Below are 26,964 nucleotides of genomic sequence, written 5' to 3'. Positions count from 1 at the left end.
GAGTAATATTCCACTGTATATATGTATACCACATCTTCTTTAGCTATTCCCAGTTGATGGACACTTGGGCTATGTCCATATTTTGGCTCTTATAGATAATACTGCTATAAACATTGGGGTGTGTGTAACCCTTCAAATTAGTATTTCTGTCTTTTAGGTAAATACCTAATAGAGCAATTGCTAGGTCATAGGGTAGCTCTATTTTTAACTTCTTGAGGAACCTACATATTGTTCTCCAGATTGGGTGTTCCCACCAACAGCGTAAGAAGTTTCCCCTTCCTCCGCATCCTGACCAATATCTGTTGTCTCTTGTGTTGTTGACTTTATCCATTCTGACAAGTGTGAGGTGATAACTCATTTTAGTTTTGATTTGCATTTGCCTGATGATGAGTGATGTTGAACATCTTCTCATGTGTCCATTGGCTATCTGGATGTCTTCTTTGGAGAAATATCTGTCCATGTTTCTGCTGGATCTCTGCCCCCTCCCCTCCACTGTTATCAAAATCTGCTCATATTTTGATTGGATTGCTTGTATTTTTGGTGTTGAGTTTTATAAATTCTTTATATATTTTGGATAACTAGTCCTTTATCAGATATATCATCTGGACCAGTTTAGTTTTGTTGATTGATTCCTTTGCTATGCATAAGCTTTTTATTTTGATGTAGTCCCAGTAGTTAATTTTTGCTTTTGTCCTTGCTTCAGGAGACATAACTAGAAAGAAGTTGCTATGATTGATGTCACACAGCCTACTGCGTATGGGATTCTTATGGTTTCAGCTCTCACATTTAGGTCTTTAATACATTTTTAGTTTATTTTTGTGTATGGTGTAACAAAATGGTCCTGATCCATTCTTTTGCATGTTGCTATCCAGTTTTCCAACCACCTTTTTGTTGAAGTCTTTTTCCCATTGGATATTCTTCCCTGCTTTGTCAAGGATAAATGGACCATATAGCTGTGGGTTCATTTCTGGGTTTTCCATCCTGTTCCATTGATTTATGTCTGTTTTCATGTCAGTATTCTGTTTTGGTTACTACAGCTTTGTAATAGAAGTTGAAGTCCAGATTGTAATTCCTCCAGTTTTGCTTTTCTTTCTTGGGGTTACTTGGGCTATTCAGGGTCTTTTGTGATTCCATACAAATTTTAGGATTGTTTGTTCTAGGTATGTGAAAAGTACTGTTGGTATTTTGTTAGGACTTGCATTAAATGTGTAGATTTCTTCAGGTACTATAGACATTTTAACACTATTTGTTCTTCCAGTCTATGAACATGAAATGTCTTTCCATTTCTTTGTGTCATATTCACTTTCTTTCATCAGTGTTTTACAGTTTTCAGAGTACAGGCCTTTAATCTCTTTGATTAGGTATTCATAGGTATCTTATTATGTTTAGTGTAAACTGTAAATGGTATTTATTGCTTAATTTTTCTTTCTGCTGTGCCATTATTGGTGTGTAGAAACAGTACAGATTTCTATACATTGATTATATATCCTGCAACTTTACTGAATTCATGTATCAGTTCGAGCAATTTTTTGGTGGAGTCTTTGGGTTTTCTATATGGAGTATCATGTCATCTGGAAATAGTGAAAGTTTGATGTCTTCCTTGTCATTTTGGGTCCCTTTTATTTCTTTGTGTTGTCCAGTTGCTGTGGCTCGGACTTCCAATACTGTTAAATAACTAACAGTGGTGAGAGTGGACACCCTTACCTTGTTCCTGATCATTATGGAAAAGCTCTCAATTTTTCGCCATTGTGGATGGTAGAGGCCATAGATGGCTTTGATTATCATGAGGTATGTTGCCTCTAAAACTGCTTTTTTTCATCTTGATGAATCCCAATAATTTATTTTTGTTTGCCTCTGACAACATGTCTAATAGGCAGTTGCTATGGCTGAGTTCAAAGAGGTTTCTGCCTTTGTTTCCCTCTAGGATTTTGATGATTTCCTGTCTCACATTTAGGTCTTCCATCCATTTTGAATTTATTGTTGTGTATGGTGTAAGACAGTGGTCCAGTTTCATTCCTCTGACTGTGGCTGTCCAGTTTCCCAACACCATTTGTTGAAGACCCTTTTCCCCATTGGATCTTCTTTCCTGCTTTGGCAAGGGCTAATTGACCAGACAGCTGTGGGTTCATTTCTGGCCTCTCTATTCTGTCCCATTGATCTGTGTGTCTGATTTTGCTTCAGTACCATACTGTCTTCATGATTGCAGCTTTGTAAAATAGCTTGAAATCTGGAATATGTGATACCTCCAGTTTTGTTTTTCTTTATCAGAATTGCTTTTGGCTATTTGGGGTCTTTTCTGGTTCCATACACATTTTAATATTGTTATTCTAGCTCTGTGAAAAATGCTGGTGGTATTTTGATAGGGATTGCATTTAATGTGAGATTGCTTTGGGTAGCACAGACATTTTAAAAATGTTTGTTCTTCCACTCCACGACCATGGAAATCTTTCCATTTCTTTGTGACCTCTTCAATTTATTTCACAAGTGATCTGTAGTTTTCAGAATACAAATCTTTTATCACTTTAGTTACCTATTCCTAGGTATCTTATTTTGGGGGCACGACTACACAGGGACCGATTCCTTGATTTCTTTTTCTGCTGCTTTGATATTGATGTATAGAAATGCTATAGATTTCTGCACATCAATTTTATATTCAGCAATATTGATGAATGCACATATTCTAGCAATTTTTTGGTGCAGTCTTTTGGATTTTCTACATAGAACGTCATGTCATCTGCAGAGAGTGAAAGTTTGACTTCTTCCTTGCCAATTTGGATGCCTTTTATTTCTTTTTGCTGCCTGATTGCTGAGGCCAAAACTGCCAGTCCTATGTTAAATAGTAATGGGGACAGTGGAAATCCCTCTCTTGTTCATGACCGTAGGAGAAAGGCTCCCAATCTTTCCCCATTGAGGATGGTATTAGCTGTAAGTCTTTCATATGTGACCTTTACGATGTTGAGGTATGTTCCAGTTGACCCTACTTTGTTGAAGGTCTTTATCCAGAAAGGATGCTGTACTTTGTCAAAAGCTTCTTCTGCATCATCAACAGGATCATATGGTTCTCATCCTTTTATTGATGTGGTGTATCACATTGACAGATTTTAGAATATTGAACCACCTCTGCAGCCCAGGCATAAATCCCACTTGATCATGGTGAATAATTCTTTTAATGTACTGTGGATTTGATTTGCTAGTATCTTGTTGAAAATCTTCGTATCCATATTCATTAAGAATATTGTTCTGTAATTCTCCTTTTTAGTAGAGTCTGGTTTTGGAATCAAGGTAGTACTGGCTTCATAGAATGAGTTTGGGACTTTTCCTTCCATTTCTGTTTTTTGGAACAGTTTAAGTATTAATTAGTGTTTAAATGTTTGGTAGAATTCCCCTGAAAATCCACCTGGCCCAAGATCTTTGTGTGGGGGGAGATATTTGATGACTGAATCTATTTCTTTACTGTTTATTGGTCTGTTCAAATTTTCTATTTCTTCCTGTTTCAGATTTGGTAGTTTGTAGATTTCTAGGACTTTGTCCATTTCTTCCAGGTTGCCCAGTTTATTGGGATATAATTTTGCATAGTATTCTCTTATAATTATTTGTGTTTCTTTGTTGGTTATGATCTCTCCTCTTTCATTCATGATTTTATGTATTTGGGCCCTTTCTCTTTTCTTTCTGTTAAGTCTGGCTAGGGGTTTATCAATTTTATTAACTCTTTTGAAGAACCAGCTCTTAGTTTTGTTGAATTGTTCTATTGATTTTTTTTTTTTTTGCTTTTATAACATTTATTTCTGCAGTAATCTTTATTATTTCCCTCCTTCTGCTGGTGTTAGGCTTTATTTGCTATTCCTTTCCTAGCTCCATTAAGTGTGAGGTTGGATTGCTCATTGAGACTTCTTGTTTTTTGGGATATGACTGTATTGTAATATACTTCCCTCTTACGACTGTCTCTGCTGCATCCCAAAGGTTTTTGAATGTTGTCTTTTCATATTCATTTGCTTCCATGTATTTTTTACATTTCTTTAATATCTTAATTAAGCCATTCATTCCTTACCAGGATGTTCTTTAACCTCCATATATTTGTGGTCTTTCCAAATTTTTTCTTGTGGGTAACTTCCAGTTTTATAGCATTGTGGTCTGAAAATATGCATGATAAAATGATCTCAGGTTTTTTGTACTTGTTGAGGGTTGATTTGTGACCTAGTATGTGATCTATTCTGGAGAATGTTCCATGTACACTTGATAAGAATGTGTATCCTGCTGCTTTAGGATGAAATGTCTTGAATATAACTGTTAAGTTCATCTGATTAAGTATGTTATTCAAAGCCATTGTTTCCTTGTTGATTTTCTGCTTGGGTGATCTATCCATTGCTGTAAGTGAGGTGTTAAAGTCCCCTACTATTCTTGAATTACTATCATTGAGTTTCTTTATTATTAATTGTTTTATATATTTGGGTATTCCAAGCTGGGAACATAAATATAGAATAGAATAGATATTCTTGATGGATATAGGTCTCTTCATTTATGATATAATGCCCTTCTTCATCTCTTGTTACAGTTTTTACTTTAAAGTCAATTTTGTCAGATATAAATATGGCTACTCGCAGCTTTCTTTTGATGTCCATTAGCATGAGAGATGGTTCTCCATTTCTTACTTTCCATCTGCAGGTGTCTCTAGGTCTAAAATGAGTCTCTTGTAGGCAGCTTATAGATAGATCTTGCTTTTTATCCATTCTCATACCCCTTTGTCTTTTGACTTGAGCATTTTGTCCATTTACATTCAGAGTGATGATTGAAAGATGAATTTAGTGTGATTTTTTTCTGGTGGTATTCTGTGCTCCTTTCTAGTCTTTGTTGCTTTTGATCTCCCCCTTCCCCCCTACTCCAAGATTCCCATGTAATATTTCTTTCAGGGCTGGTTTGGTGAGCATGAACTCCTTTAGTTTACCTAGGAAAGTTTATCTCTCCTATTCAGGATGACAGTCTTGCTGGGTAAAGAATTCTTGACTCCATATTTTTCCCATTCAGCACATTGTATATTTTCTTCTACTCCTTTCTGGCCTGCCAAGTTTTAGTGGACAGATCTGCTGTGAACTTGATGTGTCTTCCCTTTTAGGTTAAGGACTTTTTTTTTTACTCTTGCTGCTTTCTGGATTCTTTCCTTGTGTATTTTGCGCATTTGACTATGATGCACATTAGTGATTGTGAACTTCTTTTGAATTTCTTGAGCGCTTTCTGTGCTTTTTGGATTTTGATGTCTATGCCCTTCCCCAGATTAGGGAAGTTTTCAGCTGTCATTTGTTCAAATAAACCTGCCCTTTTTCCTCTCTTCATTTTCTGTCTTCACTGTCCATTACCTATCTTTCCTTCTTTTTTTTCAGGCTCATTGTTTTTCATAATTTTATTTTCTATATCACTAATTTGCTTTTCTGCTTCATCCATCCTTGTTCTTATGACCTCCATTTGGGATTGTATCTTAGTTATAGCATTTTTAATTTTAGCCTGATTAGATTTTAGGTTTTTTTTAAATCTATGCAGTAAGTGATTGTCTACTGTCTTCTATGCTTTTTTTTTAAGCCCAGCTAGTATTCTAATAATTGTTTTAAATTCTAGTTCAGACATCTTATATCTGTATTGATTAAATCTCTGGCCACGAGTTGAACTTCCTTTTTCGGGGGGAGAATTTCTCCATCTTGTCATTTTGGTTCAGAAAAGAAGAAAAAAGAGGGAAAAAATCATAAAGGATAAAGAAAAATATAGAAAACAAAACAGAAACAAAAAAACTAGATCCTAGGTGTGTTTTGGTCTGCTTGTTAGAAGGATCTAGAGAACAATATAAAATAGATAAAATAATGTAAAAGTAAACAAAAAATAAAAAAATATAAAGTATACACATATAAATAAATTTAAAGTTAATATTAAAAAAGAGAAAGAAATAATTGAAAAAATAAAATAATTACAAAATAATAAAATGAATAAAGAATGAAAGTAAAAAAGGTCATTATATCCTTCTTACCCCTGGAGCTCAAGCTTTGCAGCCCTCTGTGATGAGGAAATTTAGTGTAAATAAGTTGTTCATGCTGGTCTGAAGGAGATGTCTGCTGTAACGGATTCTCAGGCTGACTTGTTTCAGTGGGAAGTGCACCCCTCCAGGGCGCAGGGTTGCAGGCTGGCTATAAGCTACTCTGGCCTCCACAAGGTGGTGCTCTTTTCCTCCCTGGAGGCTGCAGCACTGATGAATATGGTAGTGTCCTACTTTCTAGCCCTGGAGGTGAAAGTTCACCTCCACACTCTCCAGTGAGCCCTCACAGAAGAACAGTCAGCCAGTCCTGTGTCCTCTGTTTTGATCAGAATTCTGCATTCACCTTGGCTGTGTCTGAGGTTTTTTTTATCTCAGGTGCAGGACCAAGTTTCAAAACTCCGAATTGTATGGGCTTCTCCAGAGCCGACCCACACTGTTCCTCCAGGAGAGTGTATCACCATGCTTTCACCATTTGCTGGACCGTCCTGGGAGAGTGACCATACAGCCACCTAGTGTTTCTCAGTTTATGTCCAAACAGAGCAGAAAGCCAGCACCAATACTCGCTGCTCTCAGCCACCTTCTGTGCTCCAATGTCTGGGCACAGGACAGCAGTCAGGTGCCACCCATTCTTGCAACCCAGGGGCTTCTCAGACCACAGGGTCACACCTGGGACTCTGCCCTACTTCACCACCAGAGCATCTTTAAGCCTGGCACATTCCCCACTAAAGCAGACTTCTAAAAGGTCAGATTTTGCTTAAAATACATTGCAGTGGCTTCTGTAAGTAGGCTTTATCCCTGCCACTGTATCCATAGCTCTATCTCTCCCAACTCAACTCACAGCCCCTCCTAACTTCCAAAAAATGGTCGCTTTTCTACTTGTAGACTTGTAGTTTTTGTTCTCTCAGACTTCTGATTTCTTGGGTATTCAGAATAATTTGCTATATAACACTGTGTTTGAGGTACAACACAGCTTAGGGTCCCCCTAATCCTCTGCTACCTTAACTCCTCCCCTATAGTGTCCTTCTTTGTCTTGTTACAGTCTTTGGTTAAAATCTAGTTTGTCTGATAGAAGTATTACAAACTCTGGCTTTCTTTTGTCATCTGTTTGCATGATAAATATTTCTCCATCCTTTCACTTTCAATGTGACTTTAGGTGTAAAGTGAGTCTTTTCAATTATCATATGGTTTCACTCCTATGTGTAATATAAGGAACAGCACAGAGGATCATAGGGGAAGGAAGGGAAAACTGAATGGGAAGAAATCAGAGAGGGAGACACGCCATGAGAGACTCTTAGCTATGGGAAACAAATCGAGGGTTGTAGAAAGGGAGGTGGTGGAGGTGGATGGGGGGATGTGGATGAGGTGGATGGCCCCTTGGTGATGGGCATTAAGAAGCGCGCGTGAGGCAATGAGCATTGGGTATTATATGCAACTGATGAATCACTGAACACTACATCAAAAACTAATGGTGTACTGTATGTACTGGTTGAATTTAAAATACAGTGAGTTTTGTAGGCAACATGATGAGTCTTGTTTTTTTAATGAATTCTGTTATTCTGTGTGGGTTGGAGCATTTATCCATTTAATTATTGATATGTATTTAGTGCGATTTTATTACTTGTGTTGTCATTCTTTCTAGAGATTTTTTTTCTGATCTTTTCTTGTCTTTGTCAATTTTGATCTCTCCTTTCCACTCAAAGAGTCCCCTCTAATGTTTCTTGCAGGACTGATTTAGTGGTCATGAACTCCTTTAGTTTTTGTTTGTCTGGAAAACTCTCTCCTTCTAGTTTGAATTATAGCCTTGCTTGGTAAAGTATTCCTGGCTACATAATTTTCCCATTCAGCATGTTGAATATATCATTCCACTCCCATCTGGCTTGCCATGTTTCTGTTGAAAAAAATCTCATGCTAGCCTTATGGGTTTTCCCTTGTAAGTTAAAGACCTTTTTTTTTTTTTTTTTTGTCTTGCTGCTTTTAAGATTTTTTTTATCACTATATTTTGCAAATTTAATTGCAGTATGTCTTGGTATTAGCCTTCTTTTATTGATTTTGTTGAGAGTTCTCCGCATCCTGTATCTGGCTTTCTGTTTTCTATCCCAACTTAGGGATATTTTCAGCTATTATTTCTCCAGATAAATTTTCTTTCCCCTTTTCTCTCTCTTCTTCCTTTGAGACTCCTATAAGAAAGATATTTCTACATTTGATGGAGTTCCCTAAGTCTATTCTCATGATGCATAGTTCTCTTTTTCTCTTTCATTCTACCTCATTTCTTTCCATTACTTTGTCTTCCAGGTCATTAGTTTGTTCCCCTACTTCTTCCAGCCTGCTGTTTATTTCATTAATTGTGTGTCTAATCTCTTTTTATTGAACTCTTCATCTCTGATTGATTCTTTTTTAACTTTTATCTCTGTGGTAAGGATCTCACTGTTGTCTCCTGTGTTTTGCCCCAAGCCCAGTGAGTATCCTTATGACCATTGCTTTAAATGCTCCATCAGGCATGTTACTTATATCTGTTTTACTTAGATCTCTTGCCGTGGCCTTATCTTGTTCATTTGTGACAAATTCTTCTGTTTTCACATTTTTCTAAATTTCTGCCTTCTTCTCTGTGTTAGAAAAACCAGTTCTGTGTCATGCTTCTGAATGTAATGGCTTTATGAAATGTGTTCGTATAGTGCCCAAGACCTGGCACTTCAGGGAGTGTCTCTGGTGGGTGCTGCATGGACTTTACTGCTGTTTTTGGCTTCTCCATCCTTCAAACCAGTAGTTTGCTGTGGGCATGTTTGTTGCCTGGCCTGAATGTGGCAAGTTTTAACTAGGTGTACTCTTCTGCTTTTGAAATGAGACCTGTCACCACCTCCACTGGAACTGAGGCCCTGCAGAACTCATTGTTTTGGAGATGTGTGGGCATGAGTTTGTGCTGGTCTTTGGAGCGAGGGCCCTCTACACTGGGACTGAAGGAAGTGTGACTGGAAGGGCAGTCTCCCCAGAGCACAGGGTTGTGGGGCTTCTTGGTGCAAAAAGTTAGGCAGACAGTGTTTACACCTTGCTGCTTCCTGCAAGTGACTCTCTTTATGCTTCGGGTCAGGAGAGGGAAATGGTGCCAGCTAGCTCCTTTGAGAGGCATCTCCCTGAATACAGCTTTTCAGGGACATGTTCCAAGAAGAGCAAATAATCTCTACTGTGTGCCTCAGACATTCTTCTGATCGCTTTTTCTACACTATCTGCCCCTCGGGTTGTTTGCTTGCCCTCCTTCCATGATTTGCACAGCGCCCTCTAGGCTCTATTGCATCTATGTCAGCTGACCTTTAAAACAACAGGTTTTAAGCCCCTCTGGCTGCAAGAACTCACGAAATTAAGCCCCTCTCATTTTCCAAGTCAGCGGCTTTGGAGAAATGTTCTTGTGCATCCCCCTGTGTGCTTCTCTCTCTTGCCCTTCTCCACCACCTGTGCTCCCTCCTTCCCACAACACTCGTGATCCATTTCTCTCATGGTTCAGAAACCGTCTCTCTGCACTTCCTACCTCTTTCCTTCCTTTAGTTTTGGAGTTTGTTCCTTCAGTATTTGGGTTGATTTCTGAGGTATTTAGGATGATTCAATAGTTACCTAGTTGTATTTTTCAGATGAGGAAAGTCTAGGGTCTTCCTACTCCACCACCATCTTTGAAACCCTAGGACAGATGGAAATTCTAAGAAAAAATGAAACAGATGTGCTTAGAAATCATATGTACTATAATAGAAATGAAGAATTCCTTTGATACGTTTATTATTAGGTGAGGTATAGTTAAGGAAAGAAATAGTGACCTTGAAAATGACATAGAAACTTAGAAAACTGAAAAGGAAATTGAAAAAAAGTATAAAAAAAATACCCAGTAGAGAATATTCAAGTACAGTGGGACAATGACAAAAAGTACAACATATATGAAATGGGAATATCAGGAGAAGGAACAGAAGGAAAAACAGAGGCGATATTTAAAGCAATAGTGACTGAAAATTTCTAGAGATTAACATCATACACGAAACCATAAATCCAGGAAGCTCAGAGAACACCAAATAGCAGAGATGCCTTCCACTAAAAAAAACCTCCACAGATAGACCAAAACCAAAAACTTGACATAGGCATATTATATTCAAACTTCATAAAACCATAAAAAAAAAATCTTGAAAGACAGAAGGGGGGAAAAAATCCTACTTACAGCAGAGCAAAAAAAGAATTATACCAGACTTCTTTTCATCAACCATATGAGCAAGATGAGGGTGGAGTGAAGTATTTAAAGTACTGAGAGGAAAGAATCAGGGTCCTGGTAATCTGTAACCTGCTCAATTAACCTTGAAAAGGTAGTGAGAAATTACAACCTCAAATAAAAATTAAGGGAATTTGTTGCCAGTAGACCTACTAGCAAGAAATGTTGAAACAAGTTATTCTGAGAAGGAAAATGATATAAGTTAGAATCTTGGATCTACATGAAGAAAAGAACAACATCAGAGAATGAATAAGTAAAAGTGAAATAATTATTATTTTTTTCTTAATTGCTCTAACAAGTCAAAATATACAAAATAACATTTGTGTGAAATATTTGTTCAAAACAATAACACTGTTCAGTCATGTATGTATATATATATATAGATAGATAGATAGATATAGATACTTCTGAATGCTTAAATTCATGTAATATATATAAGTAAATTGAATGACCTCAAGATATGAGGGATGAGAGGAAGGAATTAGGAATATTTTGTTATTATGAAGTGCTGGCTCTATCCTTGAAATGATACAGTGTGATTTGAGAATGGAATAGAATTAAATAAGAAAAACCACATTATCATATCAATAAATGCAGAGAAACATTTGACAAAATCTAGCACCTATTCTTGATAGACTATCTCTGGAAACTTAGGAATAGTTCTTCTATTTAGTGAAGAACATCTACAAAGAGCCTAAAACTAACATCATATTTAATGATAAGACACTTGAAACTTTGCTGCTGAGCTCAGCAACTAGACAAGAATGTTCTCTCACAGAATAGCTTTCAACATTATACCAGAAGTCCTAACTAATGCAATAAGATTATAAAAGGAAATAAAAAGGTATACAAATTGGAAAGGAAGAAATAAAACTTTCTTTGTAGATGACATGATAATTCTATGTAGAAAATCAGAATAATGAAAAAATCCATGAGTAAGTTATTGCACGATTACAGGTTATGAGGTTAATATACAAAAGTGAATCACTTTCCTATGTAACAATGAGTAAGTGGAACTTGAAATGAAAAAACAATACCATATGTGCTCATTTTGACACCACATACTCTGAAGTTGGAAAGATACAGAGAAGGTTAGCATGACCCCTGGGCAAGGATGACACAAACTCATGAAGAAGTCCATTAAAAAAATAATAATAATACCATTCATCTTAGCACTCCCCCAAATGAAATAGGTTTAAATTACAAAAAGTCTACAACGTCTGTGTGAGGTAAACTACAAAAGTCTTCTGAAAGATGTCAAAGGAGAGCTAAATAGATATTCCGTGTGCAGGGATGAGAAGACTTGCGTCTTGCCAGTTCTTTCCATCTTGATCTATAGATTCAGTGCAATGCCGACTAAAATTGCAGCAAGTTATTTTGTAGATATTGACAAACCGATTCTAAAGTTTATATGGAAAGGGAAAAGATCCAGAATAGCCAACTCTGTATTGAAGGAAAAGAACAAAGTTAGAGGACTGATTTTACCCAACTTCCAAGATTTATTATAAAGCTATGACAATCAAAGCAGTGTGAGTGTGATGCAAGAAGTGACAAAAAATGGATGGCTAGAAAAGAACAGAGAGCTCAGAAGTAGACTCACTTAAATGTAGTCTACTATATACAGTTCACTGGTCTTTGACCATGGAGCAAAAGCAAAATGGGGGAAGACAGTCATTTTAACAAATGACGCTGGAGCAACTGGGCATATACGTGCAACAAAGTTAATTTAGACATCTTTCAAAAGTATTAGCTCAAAGTGGATCATAGGCCTAGATGTAAAATAGAAAACTGGAAAACTAGAAAATAACTAAAAGAAAACCTAGATGACCTTGGGTACGGCAATGACTTTCTGTATATGACACCAAAGACATTATTAGTTAAATAAATCAGAATCTGGTCTTTGCTAAAATTAAACACTGCTCTGTGAAAGATAATGTCAAGAAAATGGGAAGACAATTCACAGACTAGATGAAAATTTTTGTGGGGCACCTTGGTGCCTCAGTCAGTTTAAGCATCTGCCTTTGCCCCAGGTCATGATCCCGGGGTCCTGGGATTGAGTCCCAAGTTGGGCTTCCTGCTCAGTGGGGAGTCTGTTTCTCCCTCTCTTTCTGCCCCTCCCCCTGCTCATGCTCTCTCTCTCTCTCTCTCTCTCACTCTCTTATTCTGTCTCTCTCAAATAAACACAACTTTTAAAAAAAGAGAAAATATTTGCAGAAGACATATTTGATAAAGGGGTTTTTTTTTGGAATATATACAAAGGACTCTTAAAACTCAATAAGAGGGGAGCCTGGGTGACTCAGTTGGTTAAGTATCTGCCTTAGGCTCAGTTCATGATCCCAGTGCCCTGGGATTGAGTCCCGCATCAGGCTCCCTGCTCAGTGGGGAGCCCGTTTCTTCCTCTCCAGCTCCCCCTGCTTGTGCATGCTCTCTCTCTGTCAGGGAAAAAAAAAGACTCTTTTACAAATGCACAACATAACTAAAAGGCCCTCACCAAAAAATAATACACATGTGAAGTAAGTATATGAAAAGATGTTCAACATCGTATGTTATTAGGGAAATGATAAAATCCAAAACATTGACAATACCAATTCCTGATGAATGTGGAACAGCCAGAGCTTTCACCTATTGCTAATATATATTTATATATTTTTTTCTTTTTAATTCTTAAAAATTTTGAAATAGAAGAGTATGCAATGAGACCGAATGGGGACTTTAAAGGGTAACATAAAAGTTGCTGTCTGGCCCTTTACAAAAAAGGAGAAGGGGTGGGAGAAAGTAGCCATCCTATGGTAGAGGACCATAATGAAGATACGATTAAGGGAACACAGGCATGAGCTTATAATGACATTCATTACTTTTAATTATATAATTAATATCAGAAGTTTGCAGATATATAAACAGAAGTTTGCAGATAGGGGAAGAAGGCACAGAAACATTATAAATAAGGTGGAGAAACCACTGTAACAGGAAATTTTAGAAGCCACACTCCTTTTCACTGTGTATAAATTTATTCACAATGTAAATGAAATGGAAATTCTGACTACATAGTCTACCAAACCTCTCCCCAGAAGAGATTTAATATCTAAGTAGACAAACTTCCAAATAAAAACTTGAAAATGGTGTTCAAGATCTACCCCAAAATTTCACTGGGAAATTTTACCAAACCTTGAAAGAACAGGAAATCCCAAGGAAAATGGCATTAGCAAGATGGTGGAACAGGAGTTTTCTACCAACTTTCTCCCAAAGAACACTGCTTTTGGCAATCACACACAGATGAGAGAACCTTTGTGGGATCTAGGAGTCCAGTAGACAAGTTGGGCACACTCACTGGGAGAAGAGAAAAATCTGAGACTGGGAACACTGAAGAGAATAAGCAGAACAGTTTCCTGTTTCCATGTCACCCATCTCCAGGGTGGCACAGCTTAGGGCTAAAAGACGAACTTGGTCTGCACTTTCCCCCACGGGAAAGTGAGAACATGTGAGTGAGTTTGCAGCTTCCACAGCTATCAAAGACATCTTCTTTCTCACTCTCTCAGAATACAGGGGTGATCTACATGACTGAGTGGCAGGGAGACACTGGGAGCATGGCAACCAGTGTTCAGAACTCAACAAGGAACGCAGGTCTTACTAACCACGCATTCCATTAGGAAGCCTGGCCACAGGCTACTGGGGACAATTGGTCTATGAATCCTCCCATCTGACCCACAGGCATCTCTGACATTTCATTCTCCTTACCCACGTGGTGCTCCACCCTGTAACTGAATGTGCCTCTGAAGGCAGTGAGTACAAGTCTTTGTGGACAGTTAGAATAAATAGAAATACAGCTCAACCCTGTAGAAGTAAAAGAGAGCTTACAAACTTGAGCATTTAACACTGTTGTAGGGAAAACAAACAGGAGAGTCCTAGCATGTATCCTGACTTTGTGGAATTAGGAGCAGTCATACAATCATTATAATTCACTCCTAAGACAGAACAAGACATTTGGAGTAGGCATATATGTAGAGAAGGTATGATAAAAGCCTTAGAATCCCTAGCAGGGCTGACAGAGGCATCCCACCCCCACCTCCAGACATAGTTAGTAAAGACTGGAAGAGGTGGTTAGTTCTTCAAATGCTAATACAACAATGTAAGACCTAAAGGAACATGAAAAATCAAAGAATACCAGCAAAAGGACAAAATAATTTTCAAGTACCTACAAAAGAAATGGAGAGCTACAATTTGCTTGAGAAAAAGCTTAAATTAATGGTTTTGAAGAAGTTCATTGAGCTTCCAGAAAACACAGGAAGACCTCTCAATGAAATCAGGAAAACTATATATAAAAGAAGAAGTTTAACAAGAGATAGAAATCATAAAAACAAAAAAAGAACTGAAGAGGAATTGGAGAGCTGAAGAATACAGTGAATGAAATGAAAAAATGCAATAGAAAGCGTCACCAGGAGACTGAAACAGAACAAAAGACTCTGAATTTGAAGACATGTAATTAATAATTGTAAAGTCAGAGGAGAAAAAAGTTACGAAGAATGAAAAAAGAGTGAAGAAAGCCTATGTGAATTATGGGATATCATCAAGTGAAACAATGCATGTGCATTAGAGGAGTCACAGAAGGACAAAGAGGGAGAAAAGGACAGAAAGCGTATTTAAAGAAATAATGGCTGGCAACTTTCCAAATCTCAAGAGAGAAATGAACATCAAAGTTCATGAAGCCTGTAATTCCCAGTATATATTCAACCCAAAGAGTCCTTCAGTGAGACACATTGTAATAAAATGTCTAAAACCAAAGACACAGATAATTTTGTAATTTTGAAAGCAGTAAGAGACAAAAAAACTCCTTATGTCACAGGAGCACCCATCAACCTATCAGTGGATTTCTCAGCAAAAACCTCGTAGGGTGGGAGGAGAGTCCTTAAAGGAGAAAAACGCCAAGCAAAAATACTATACCCAGCAAAGCCATCCTTTCAAAATGAAGGAGAGACAAAGGCTTACACAGACAAAAGCTGAGGGAGTCCATTACCATAAGACCTGCCTTACAGGACATGCTGAAATAGTTCTTTTTTTTTTTTTTTTAAAGATTTTATTTATTTATTTGACAGAGAGATCACAAGTAGGCAGAGGCAGGTGGGGGTGGGGGGGGGAGGCTCCCTGCTAAGCAGAGAGCCAGATGTGGGGCTCGATCCCAGGACCCTGAGATCATGACCTGAGCTAAAGGCAGAGGCTTAACCCACTGAGCCACCCTGGTGCCCCCTGAAATAGTTCTTTACGCTGCAATGAAAGGATGCAAATATGAACAAATAAAACACTGATAAAGGGAAGTGTATTAGTCAAATTCAGACCCTGTAGTGTAGATCACTTTACCACAAAAGTCGAAGGACAAAAAATATTAAAAAGAACTATAGCTATGACATTTTTAAATGGATATATGATATAGAATATGTAAATGTGACATTAGAAACAAAATGTTGGAGGGAGTAGAGTTTTTGTCAGAGTTAACTTATCAGCTTAAAATAGAATGTTATATGTTATATAAGCCACAAGGGAAAAATGTATAGTATTAGTCAAGCAATTTTTAAAAAGGAACCAAAGTGTACCAATGCAGAAAATCATCAGACTAGGAGAAAGAAAGAGGAAGGAAGAAAATATAAAACAGCCAGAATATGAGTAATAATATGAATAAGATGGCATATGTAAGTCCTTACATATCATAAGTACCTTAAATTCAAATGGATTATCAAACCAAAAGAAACAGAGTGATTGAATGGATAAAAAACAAGATGTAACAATATGCTGCTTACAAGAGACTCATGTCAGCTCTAGTGGACTGCAGAAAGTGGAAGAGCTGGAAGTGAAGAGACGGAAAAAATAACATTTGATGCAAATGAAAACCAAAATAGAGCTGGGTTGGATATACTTATGACAGAGAAAATATACTTCAACTTCAAAAACTTCTAACAAGAGACAAAGATAGTTGCTATGTAATGATAAAGGAGTTAGTTCATCAAGAGGAAATGAATATATACGTGTACCCAGAGCGGTTAGGCAAGAAAAAGGAATAAAAGCTGGCCAAGTCAGAGAGAAAAAGTGAAATTGTTTCTGTTTGCAGGTAGCATGATCTTGGAGGGAGAAAACCCTAAGGGTCCTGCCAAAAAATTGTTAAAACTGATGAACAAATTCAGTACAAAATTAATATACAAAAATTAGTTGTGTTTTTAAAGACTAGCAGGAAACTTGGAGAATGAAACTAAGAAAACAATTCCATTTATCATAGCATCAAAGAAAAATCCTTAGGAATAAATTTAATCAAGGAGGTGAAAGACCTCTGTGCTGTAAATTGTAAGACATTGATAAAAGAATGAAGAAGATATAGATAAAATATCCCATTGTCATGGATCAGAAGTATTAATATTGTTAAAATATTCATATCACCCAAAGAAATCTATAGATAATATAATTTCTATTAAGTTTTATGGTATTTTTCACAGAAATCGGAAAACAAAAATCCTAAAATTTGCATGGAACTACAAAACAACCAAAATAGCAGTAACAGTCTTGAGAAAGAACAGAACTGGAGGCATCACACTTCTGAATTTGGAATATATTGCAGAGGTATAGTAATCAGAACAATATGGTACTGGCATGAAAACAGACACATTGCTGAGTGGGACAAAATAGAGAGCCCAGAAATAAACCCAGCATAAATGGTTAATATCCTTAACAAAGGCAACAAGGGGACACACAATGGAGAAAAAAAAATTATCTCTTCAATAAATCATATTGGGGAAACTGGAAAGTCATGTGCAAAACAGTGAACCTGGACTGCTATCTCATACCACTCTCAAAAATTAACTCAGAATGGATTAGGGACTTTAAATGTAATGCCTGAAACCATGAAACTCTTAGGAGAATTCATAGGGGCTCCTTGACTCAAATCTTGGCAATGATTATTTTTATATGATACCCAAAGCTTAGGCAACAAAAGAAAAAATAAACAAGAGGAACCATGTCAAACTAAAAAGTTCTGCACAGCAAGGGAAGCAATTAACAGAAAAAGTAATTTTCTTTTGGGAGAATGGGAGAAAATATTTGCAAACCATATTTATGCTAAAGGGTCAGTATCCAAAATGTATAAGAAACTTACACAGCTCAATAGTAAAAATGATAATAATAATAACAATAATCCAGTTTAAAAAAATGGGCCAAGGACCTAAGTGGATATTTTCCAAAGAACGCATGCAAATGGCTGACACATTCCTGAAAAAGTGTTCACTAATTATCAAGAAATGCAAATCAAGACCATAATGAGATATCACCTCATACCTGTTAAGATGGCTTTTGTTAAAAATAGAGGAGATGAAAAATGATGACAAGGATGTGGAGAAAGGGGAGCCATAGTATACTTTTGGTGGGAAAGTAAATGTAAAGAATTAAAAATAGTACTACCAGGTGATCCAAGCAATTCTACTTCTGGGTATTTTTCCATAGGGAGAAAATTTAATTTGAAAAGATACATGCACCCCTATGTTTATTGCACATTGGACCCTGTGCTGGATGTGGAGCCTGCTTAAGATTCTCTCTCTCCCTCGGCCCCTCCCTATCTCTAAAATTAATTATTTAATTAATTACAATATTTAAGTGTTGAATACATCTATAACTATAGGTTTTAATGTTCACAGGCTGACCACATTATCATTCTCTTTTTTAAGGATTTCTGGGTCAATCGTGAAGTACTTATTTGTAAACCTTTTATAATAAATATGTTTGAAATTTGTAGGTACTTCACTTTCAGCTTGCTTTCTATATGTTTATAATTTCAATTTCTTGAATACAGAAACAGCTTAAATACAGGACACTTTTTTTTTTACGATTTTATTTATTTATTTGACAGACAGAGATCACAAGTAGGCAGAGAGGCAGGCAGAGAGAGGGGGAAGCAGATTCCCTACCAAGAGCAGAGAGCCCGATGCGGGGCTCGATCCCAGGACCCCGGGACCATGACCCAAGCAGAAAGCAGAGGCTTTAACCCACTGAACCACCCACGCGCCCCTATAGGACACTTTTTAAGGCTTACAAATAGGGTACTTTTATATCTAACTTAACAACTTTCAAGAAATAGATAATGAGAAAAGGACTTTTCAGATACATGTAGAGAGAGAGCTGTTAAGCATTTGAAAGTGAAATAGGATGCTCCGAAATGGAGAATTAAAGAAAAAGAAACTACCTATTTAGAGAAATTTAAAAAGCAAAACACACAGCAGAACACAGCTGGTAAAGCACGCCGTGTGGTGCACTGGAGACTGCTGGAACGTCACGTGCCAGTTACACTCAAGTGAAACATCACAACAAAATAAAAAGCAAAATGAAAACTAACAGAAGTGAGCGTAGGATGTTAGACAAAGAACATAATATGAGAGAATCCCCATCTAACATGAATAAATGTTCTCTTTGTCCTTTTCACCATCCTATCATTTCCTTCAGTACTTTCTCCATAACATTTTATTAAGCATATATTTATACAGATCCTTTTTTTTTTTTACTTAGCCATCATAGTGACTGGAGGCCAGGAATAATAGCAGGCTTCTTCCAGAAGCTATATAGGTCATCCTCTGGAGATTTCCAGAAGATGACCCCTCTCTGGTTCACCTAAGTGTCTGGATTTGTCCTTTAAAATAGGAAGGTGACGGGGCACCTGGGGGCTCAGTCGGTTAAGCATCTGACTCTTGGTTTCAGCTCAGGTCGTGATCTCAGGGTTGTGAGATGGAGCCCCCACAGGGGGCTCACACTCAGCTCATGGTCTGCTCTCTCCCTAAATAATAAATAAATAAAAATTTTGAGATAGGAAAGTTGCATAGGTGATAAACTCTGTCTTCTGTGTTTGTTACCTTACTCTGCGTCATATGGCTTATTCCATAAACTGTGAGTTGTCTCACTGGTCGGTTGGCCATTTGGATAGTTTGGTCACTAAAGACAATTGAAAAATTGTGAGAAATAGAAAAATTTTCTAATTTTTTAGAAAGGGTCCTGGGATTAAACCCCGCATCGGGTCCTGCTTGGTGGGGAGCCTGGTAGGTCTGTAAAATTTAGAAAGTCATGATTTAATTTGGGGTAAGATAGGAAGAAGTGATTATATGAGAAGTAGAAAGGAAAGGATCCAGTTAGCTTAAAATACAGAGAAGGAGTAAAATCTTGAAATGAATGTACAGAAAATGGGAATGTGTGGGCAGTCTTAGGTTTTTACCTTGTCTAGGAGGTACTGAATCACTCTAAAAGAGCAATTAGCAAAAGAAGGGATTTAAACTCAGTTCAGGTTTTTCTACCCTGAGAGGTTTTTTCTTTCTGTTTTTAAAAGATGTGCCAGGTGTAATTAGTTTGTTGATGTTCCTTCAGAAACAGAGGGTTTGTGTAAGTTTTTCAGGTGATCGCAAAATAATGTCTGGAAGGTAATAATGCTTTTCTTTGGGGCCGGGGGACTTTTCCAGGCATAGCCCTTTTGTACCTGCAGTTGTACCGGGTCACCTGTGACCAGACCTACCTGCTCCGATCCCTGGACTACGTAAAGAGAACCCTTCGCAACCTGAATGGCCGCAGGGTCACCTTCCTCTGTGGGGATGCTGGACCCCTTGCTGTAGGAGCTGTGGTGTATCATAAACTCAAAAGTGATTGCGAGTCCCAGGAATGCATCACAAAGTGAGTCTTTAAAACTGGAAGTATTTACTCTAACTTCTCAGATCAAGGTCTTCCTGTAGGAAGTCATTCAAAAAGAAAATTCTTTTTTAATTCATCTGCTATTGCCAGCAGGTCTTTCCAAGAAGTAAAGAGGTTTGCATATTAACCTTGAGCCGTGATGATAAGATCACGTGCCTCCTTTCTATCAAGCTTGCGTCTGCCTTAATTTTGGGAGAAACAAACATGTTTCTTCATGTTACTTTGATCCTTTTCGTAATTAATTTTTGGTTGCCTTCATTGCACAAAAATTAGCTTATATGCCTTAGATCTGCTATCATAACTAAGTTATTTTTAGGTTCAGTTGTTTTGGAACAGCCAGTGTAAACCTTTTATTGCCCCTCTGGTTTATATTCTGTTTTGGAAGAGATAGAAGTCAGACTCCACTCCCCTGGTGCCTGGTGGAGTATCTGTTGATGTTTCTTTTGTTTTTTTAAGATTTTATTTATTTATTTGACAGAGAGAAATTACAAGTACACTGAGAGGCAGGCAGAGAAAGAGAGAGAGAAGGAAGCAGGCTCCCTGCTGAGCAGAGAGCCCGACGCGGGACTCGATCCCAGGACCTGAGATCATGACCTGAGCCGAAGGCAGCGGCTTAACCCACTGAGCCACCCAGGCGCCCCTCTGTTGATGTTTCTTGACTGATAGACTGAGTTAAGCTAATTCCCAAGCATTGACAACATTTTAGTACTATTTTCTTTTTTTTTCCTTTTATTTATTTATTTAGTACTATTTTCTCTTAAATTTTAAATCACCTTCTTCTAATTCTGATTTCAAAATTGATTATCATCTCTCACATAGGTTAGGCTAGTATCAAGGTAGATATTTTGAACAGAAAGGTGTGTTGTCGTTACTGTGATATCTGAGAGGGAGATGATTGTAGTGGAGAAGTTTTTGTTGTTTGGGTTCCATTTGTTTGCATTCCTTAAAATCAGTTTTAAATGAAAAATAAATAACAGGAAACTTCTACAGCGATAGGGTTACTAACAGTTTCCTGAAGAGGTGTTTCCAACATTCTCTGGGAAAACGGAATTGTTTTTGTTGGATAGACTTTTGCAGCTTCAGAGGACCATTGTGTGCAGGGATTCAGACCTCCCCGACGAGCTGCTCTACGGACGGGCAGGTTACCTGTACGCCTTGCTCTACCTGAACACGGAGATTGGTCCAGGCACCGTGTGTGAGTCAGCTATTAAAGAGGTACTGTGGGGTTGGCATCAACCATGGGCACCCCGTCATATCTACCATCCCAACCTACCATTACGGGCTGGACACTGCTTCTTGGTAGGAGTCATTTCTTAAGGGATCTCATATAGGCAATATGTAGCTCCTTTTTTCTCCTTTCTTGGAATTTTTTTTTTTTTTTTTTAAATCTGTCCCCCTCTTGGGCCTGTTAATTCACCTGTCTTTACTAGAACCAAACAGCAGCAGCTTCAGAAAGATAGGATATTTATTTCTCTTTCCTAATGCATCTGAACTGGTAGGCAGTCCCAGCACATACAGCTCCAGATCTGGGTTCTTCTCTTGTATCCTACCATATCCTAGGGCCATGCCCTTGCCTGCCTGCCCACCCAAAGCTAATTGAGTACCCATCAGCTCAAGACAGGGGAGGAAGTAGAAGATAAGCAGCTTCTTTTTTAAGGCCACGATCCAGAAGTTGTCTGCTACACTTCTGCTCACTTCCTACTTCCAGAAATAGTCAAAGGACTGTGTCTGTCTATGGCCAACAGGCCAGATACCCAGCTAGAACCTGGAGCACTGTTACCGAAAGTATGAAGGGAGAAAGGAGAGGAGGGAACATTTTGTGCCTTTGCTACATAGTCACTACAGACAGGTTCTTCTTTTGATTTAACTAAACTCTGCAGGCCACAAGAGACCTCATTTCATTAGCCTTTCCATAAATAAGGCTATTCCCTCCAGCCTTTCCTAGAAGATATAGTGCCAGTCCTTTGGGGAAACGTTGCAGATACGAGGCAACTAAGTAAGAGTTTTTATAGGAAGTTTTACTAGATTCTAGTAAACTGTTCTTCCCAAGAACTTTCAGTCTCATTGTTTGACTTCCTCATTTCTTTTTCTGTCCTGAGATTGTCTTCTGATTTTTCTCTGCTTGTATTTATTATGAACTAAAGGTAACAGTCGTGGCTGCTGACTGCTTGTAGATTTTTAGATTAAGTGATCAATAGAGAGTTGTTAGTGTCAAGGAGATGAAAGCAGGGTCCATGTAAGTTTTCTAGACTAACGCTGTCGCCTTATCTCCTAGGTGGTCAGTGCTATCATTGACTCCGGCAAGACTCTGTCAAGGGAAGAAAGGAAGGCCGAGCGCTGCCCACTGCTGTATCAGTGGCACCGGAAGCAGTACGTGGGGGCGGCCCACGGCATGACAGGGATCTACTACATGTTAATGCAGGTGGGTGAGAGCACTCGGAAATGCTAAGACAGGGGCCACGGTATAAAGTATCTGGCCATGGGGTGCCTGGGTAGCTCAGTCAGTTGGGTGTCAGCCTTCTGCTCAGGTCATGATCCCAGGGTCCTAGGATCGAGCCCCACATCGGGCTCCCTGCTCAGTAAGGAGCCTGCTTCTCCTCCTCACACCCCCCCCACCAGCCCATGCTGTCTTCTCTCTATCTCTGTCTGATTCTCAAATAAATAAATCTTAAAAAAAAAAAAAAAGAAAGAAAGAAAGAAAAGAAACTATTTGGCCAAAGAGTAAATGGGGATGGAAATTTTAGTGTAAGTCAAGCAGGCTGATATAAAAGAAGGATCCTCCCTTGAATCATGAAAACCTAAGCTCTGCCTCATGGCCCCCCGACAGTGAGGTGCCGAGAGCACCTTCTCCACTCGGTTTTGTGCCGAGTCGGGTCTGTTGCCCGCATTCCTCCTCTGTCGGCGTCCTTCTGCGCACTGCAGTAGTGACTCTGAACAGAGGGGACCCACGGAGCAGAAAGGGTCTCCAGAATCCCAACGGAGACAGGGGCTTTTTCATGTTCACACATCCCAACTTGCTACCAGCTGTGTTCTAAACCTGTTCTAAACCTATAACTGGTTTGTCGTGGTTATGATCTCGTCTCTCAGTCGTGCCTGCCATCTGGAGTGGTCACTGCTGCATCAGGCAGGCAGAGAACCCCCCCCCCCGCCACCCGCCAACACCGCTTCACCCTGCTTCAGCCTCCCGGCCTCTGGTTCCCCTCCCTGTTTTTTACACAGCCTTTTCTTTTTTTCTTTTTCTTTTTTTTTTTTAATTAAGCCTTTCTTTACCACACCCATAACAGAGTAGTTAATTAATGCTAAAAAATCACACAGCTAGTAAGTCAAGGAACATGGATTAGCATTTGGATTAAAACTTTTTAACTAAAAGCGAGAAATTTTTTACTTCAAATTCCTTTTTTTGAACCTACTCTACCACTAAAAGAAATCCATATCTACATGGGACGAAAATCCCTTTTCTGGTAATTAGTTCTCTTTGTTTATTGTTGTAGGAAGCAAAGTGTACATATCCCAGTTTATGAATTTTCTTTATGGTGCAGACACGTTTTCAAAGTAACTGGGTTTCCAGAGCTCATTTTAAAATAGCGCTATTAGTTTGGAACACTGGTAGTTTGTGTATATTTTCTATTTCTGCAAAAAATGTGTTAACACTAGCCTTTCAAACTTTTTTTTAAGATTTTATTTTATTTATTTGAGAGACAGAGATCACAAGTAGGCAGAGGGGGGGGGGGAAGCAGGCTCCCCTCTGAGCAGAGAGCCCGATGCGGGGCTTGATCCAAGGACCCTGAGATCATGACCTGAGCCGAAGGCAAAGGCTTAACCCACTGAGCCACCCAGGTGCCCCTGAAACTTTCTTTTTAAATGATGCCCTTAGGGGAATGGAACCCTATGAAAACCACACCAGTAAGACAAAACCTTAAAGTTTAGATGTAGATATTTAGGTTCATTTTTTTGGATATCAGGGGCTTCCTTGAGAGAAACGCAAGTCACAAAGTTGTCCCCTTTATCTGTTTTAAAGTGAAGAATGTGAGAATACACTTTAGGCTGTAATTCAGGCAGGATTCTGTATAGAAATCGATGTCAGTTTTCTTGTAGCAATCACAGGCCGCAGTGTGCTACACCAGCTCCCAAGCCAGAGCCAGGTCTCACCTGTCCGCTCAGCCAGGCACTTAACGCCGCTCCTCAGAGCAGCGGGGAACTGCGTGGTGCTGTAGGTTCTGCTGTGCGGTTTCATTGGGGAGGCTCTCAGAAGAGGCCGCACAAAAACTGAAAATGTGACTTAAACTCGCTTTCAGGATGGCAGAATAAAGACATTTCTCCTCTTGAAAAAGAGCTCAAAACAGACAAAAAACAAAAAACCCCAGAAACCCAACTTCCTTGATGAGACTAGGAGACACTCTGGGGCCCCAGAGTACACGTACATAGACTGAGAGTAGAGGAAAGAGCAGCGGGGGACCAGATGGGACAGAGGTGGATCATGCATGGGGTCAGAGAAAGATGCCCTGGAAGCCAGCGCGTCCGCGAGGCAGCACCCGGGCCCCGGGGACCAGAAGTGCCGTTGCTGGGGGAGGCAGAGCTGAACGCCTGTGCATACAGGGGAGGTGTGGGTGCAGGAGGGCGGCTTTGAAAATCTTCACATGGAGCCACTGAATCTCCATCAGCGAGATGGCCCGCGAACTGACTGTTCCTCCCCTGACTCCTGCTGGAGGTGGAAGGGTCTGGAGCAACTGAACCAGATCCTGCAGCTTCAGAAAGGCCAGTGTAGAGACAGTTGAAATGAAGCATAGAACCGAACACAGGGGCAGGCCTGTGTGTCCACCAGGTTCTGGGCGGCCCTCCCTGCCCCCACGGGGATTGAAGTTGGGCTGTTGTTGTTATATTTTGTTATTGGAGGAACTGCTCGGTTGAAAGGTTGCCTAATGTAGGAGTTTCAGAGCCCCCATTATAAATGTTAGCTGGCTGTCTAAGATGGCTCTTAGTCTCTACTACTTTGGCCGAGCCACAGTGACCAGGTAAGTGGTCAGACATTTTTCTGGATATTTCTGTGAGGACATTTTGAGTGAGATTTACATTTAAATGGCATTAGAAGGTGAGGAGGGACAGTAAAGTATCCCCCGACTGAGAAGACACTTGGAGACCAGAAAATGAAGCAGAGACTACAGAGTTTTATTCAGGGTGACTTTCTGACCGGGGGAGGGCAGCAGAGGACGATCTACAGCAGCTGCCTAGTTATTCTCTGCGAAGACCAGACCTTAGACCATAGATTGTGTAGACAGAGGGAATGTGCAGAGGGCACTGTAGTGAGGTCAGAGGGATTGCACACCCTCAAAGGGTTTGTAGGCACCTAACTGACAACTGCCCCTTACGGAGATCTTGGGGCCCCCGTCTGTGCATCAGGAAAGGGCAAGACTGTGTTACCTTGGACAAATTCATGAGAGGCCAAAATAAGCCTCCCCCAGTCCCTGCCCTGGTCACCATTTCTAAGGTACATGTATCAGTCTCCCAGGGGCCCAGAGCACGTAGCCACAGCAGAGGTCACCGAGCGAACAGGAACAAGATGGGGGGCCGGAGATGGAGTCATAATTGTCAGCACTCCCATAGATGCTTACACTTTTAGTAAAGCCGTTTCCATAATGTGGGTGGGCCTCATTCAGTCAGTCAAAGGCCTGCCCTGAGCAAGAGAGAATTCTCCAGCAGACGGCCTTCAAACTTCGGCTTCGACCTCAAAACAAATTGAACTAAAGAAAGGTCCCCCCCAAGTCTTAAATAACCAGATAATTGAATTAATTTGAGCTTTATATGCTTCTCGGTATTCCAGGTAATTGAGGCCTTGAGGCTTTGCTATAGTAGCTACAGTACAAACCCTTTAAAAAAAAGTAAGGAAAAATAAATGTTTTGCTTTCCTCTGTTTAAAGCCAGCAGCAAAAGTGGACCAAGAAACCCTGACAGAAATGGTGAAACCTAGTATCGATTATGTGCGCCACAAAAGATTCCGCTCTGGAAACTACCCGTCATCACTGAGCAATGAAACAGATCGCTTGGTCCACTGGTGCCACGGCGCCCCTGGGGTCATCCACATGCTCATGCAGGCCTACAAGGTCAGTGTCGCCGTTCGTGTCACACGCATTGGATATTTGGAGATCCACTTTCCTCTACCAGGCTCTCAGTCTGGTTTTGGCCAGCCCATTTGATTGCAAACAAAAAACCCTTTACAATCGATGTTTTTACAAAATTAAGTCTCCCTATTTCACTTTATCTTGCCCCGGCAGTTGGAGCTGTGAGTGCATGTGTGTGTGTTTTTTTTTTGTTTTGTTTTTAATTTTTAAATTTCTTTAATAACATATAATGTATTATTAGCCCCAGGAGTACAGGTCTGTGAATCGCCAGGTTTACAGACTTCACAGCACTCACCATAGCACATACCCTCCCCAATGCGTGTGTGTTTTAACAGGGATTATATTCATGTGTAAAAGAAAGCCTGGGTGGCAGCAGAGTAAGGATTTACATTCTGCATGTGAATATCCGAGAAGGCAGTAGGCACTATTATAACCAAATGCTTTTTTGTTGTACTTCACATCATTTTATTTTCTTGCTTGAATAAGCTTCATTCCTGGACGACGATGCTTATTTAGGGCCCTTTAAATTTGACCTTCAAATTGTTATAAAATCATTCATAAGGGAGGAGTGTGATGTTCAAAGTTTTACACATATGGGGTATTACAAAAAAATAGGCAGTACCTTTACTGATTAATTCTGGTAGTCTCAAGATAATATTTGGGTATAATATTAGGAATATATTTGATTTCTCTCCTAGACTAAGAATTAACCTTATAAGTTGAAAGCAAACAATGCTGCTTTTTTTTTTTGTTGTCTTTAAGTATGTTTTCATAGTATTTTATTACATAGAAGTTGAAATTACAAACAGCTTACTGTATCCTGCAATATTTAAGTAGTTTAACATTTTTTGGAAAAATAATACACATTTAAAGAAAAAAAAAAGTTTTCAAGCAAG

At 39.1% G+C, this 26,964-nt stretch overlaps 1 protein-coding gene and 1 non-coding gene across 2 annotated transcripts in view; both read left to right on the top strand.

The window, feature by feature from the left end:
• The window catches only part of LANCL2 (LanC like 2), a 51,387-nt gene that overhangs the window by 12,464 nt on the left and 11,959 nt on the right, over window positions 1–26,964 (top strand). Inside the window, exons 3-6 of the mRNA XM_004739375.3 lie at window positions 19,727–19,934; window positions 21,020–21,167; window positions 22,228–22,374; window positions 25,868–26,050. Coding sequence (XP_004739432.1) covers window positions 19,727–19,934; window positions 21,020–21,167; window positions 22,228–22,374; window positions 25,868–26,050 — 686 coding nt within the window. The remainder of the gene's footprint in view (window positions 1–19,726; window positions 19,935–21,019; window positions 21,168–22,227; window positions 22,375–25,867; window positions 26,051–26,964) is intronic.
• Window positions 11,299–11,406, top strand: LOC123387086. The gene has a single exon (XR_006601449.1). It is a non-coding gene; the product is annotated as a U6 spliceosomal RNA (small nuclear RNA).

This window comes from Mustela putorius, unplaced genomic scaffold (genome assembly GCF_011764305.1).
Source record: "Mustela putorius furo isolate JIRA1106 unplaced genomic scaffold, ASM1176430v1.1 tig00003845_pilon_pilon_pilon, whole genome shotgun sequence".
In the NCBI taxonomy this organism is placed as follows: Eukaryota; Metazoa; Chordata; class Mammalia; order Carnivora; family Mustelidae; genus Mustela; species Mustela putorius.
Note: the sequence above shows the minus strand (reverse complement) of the source record. Positions and strands in the feature narration are given on the sequence as shown.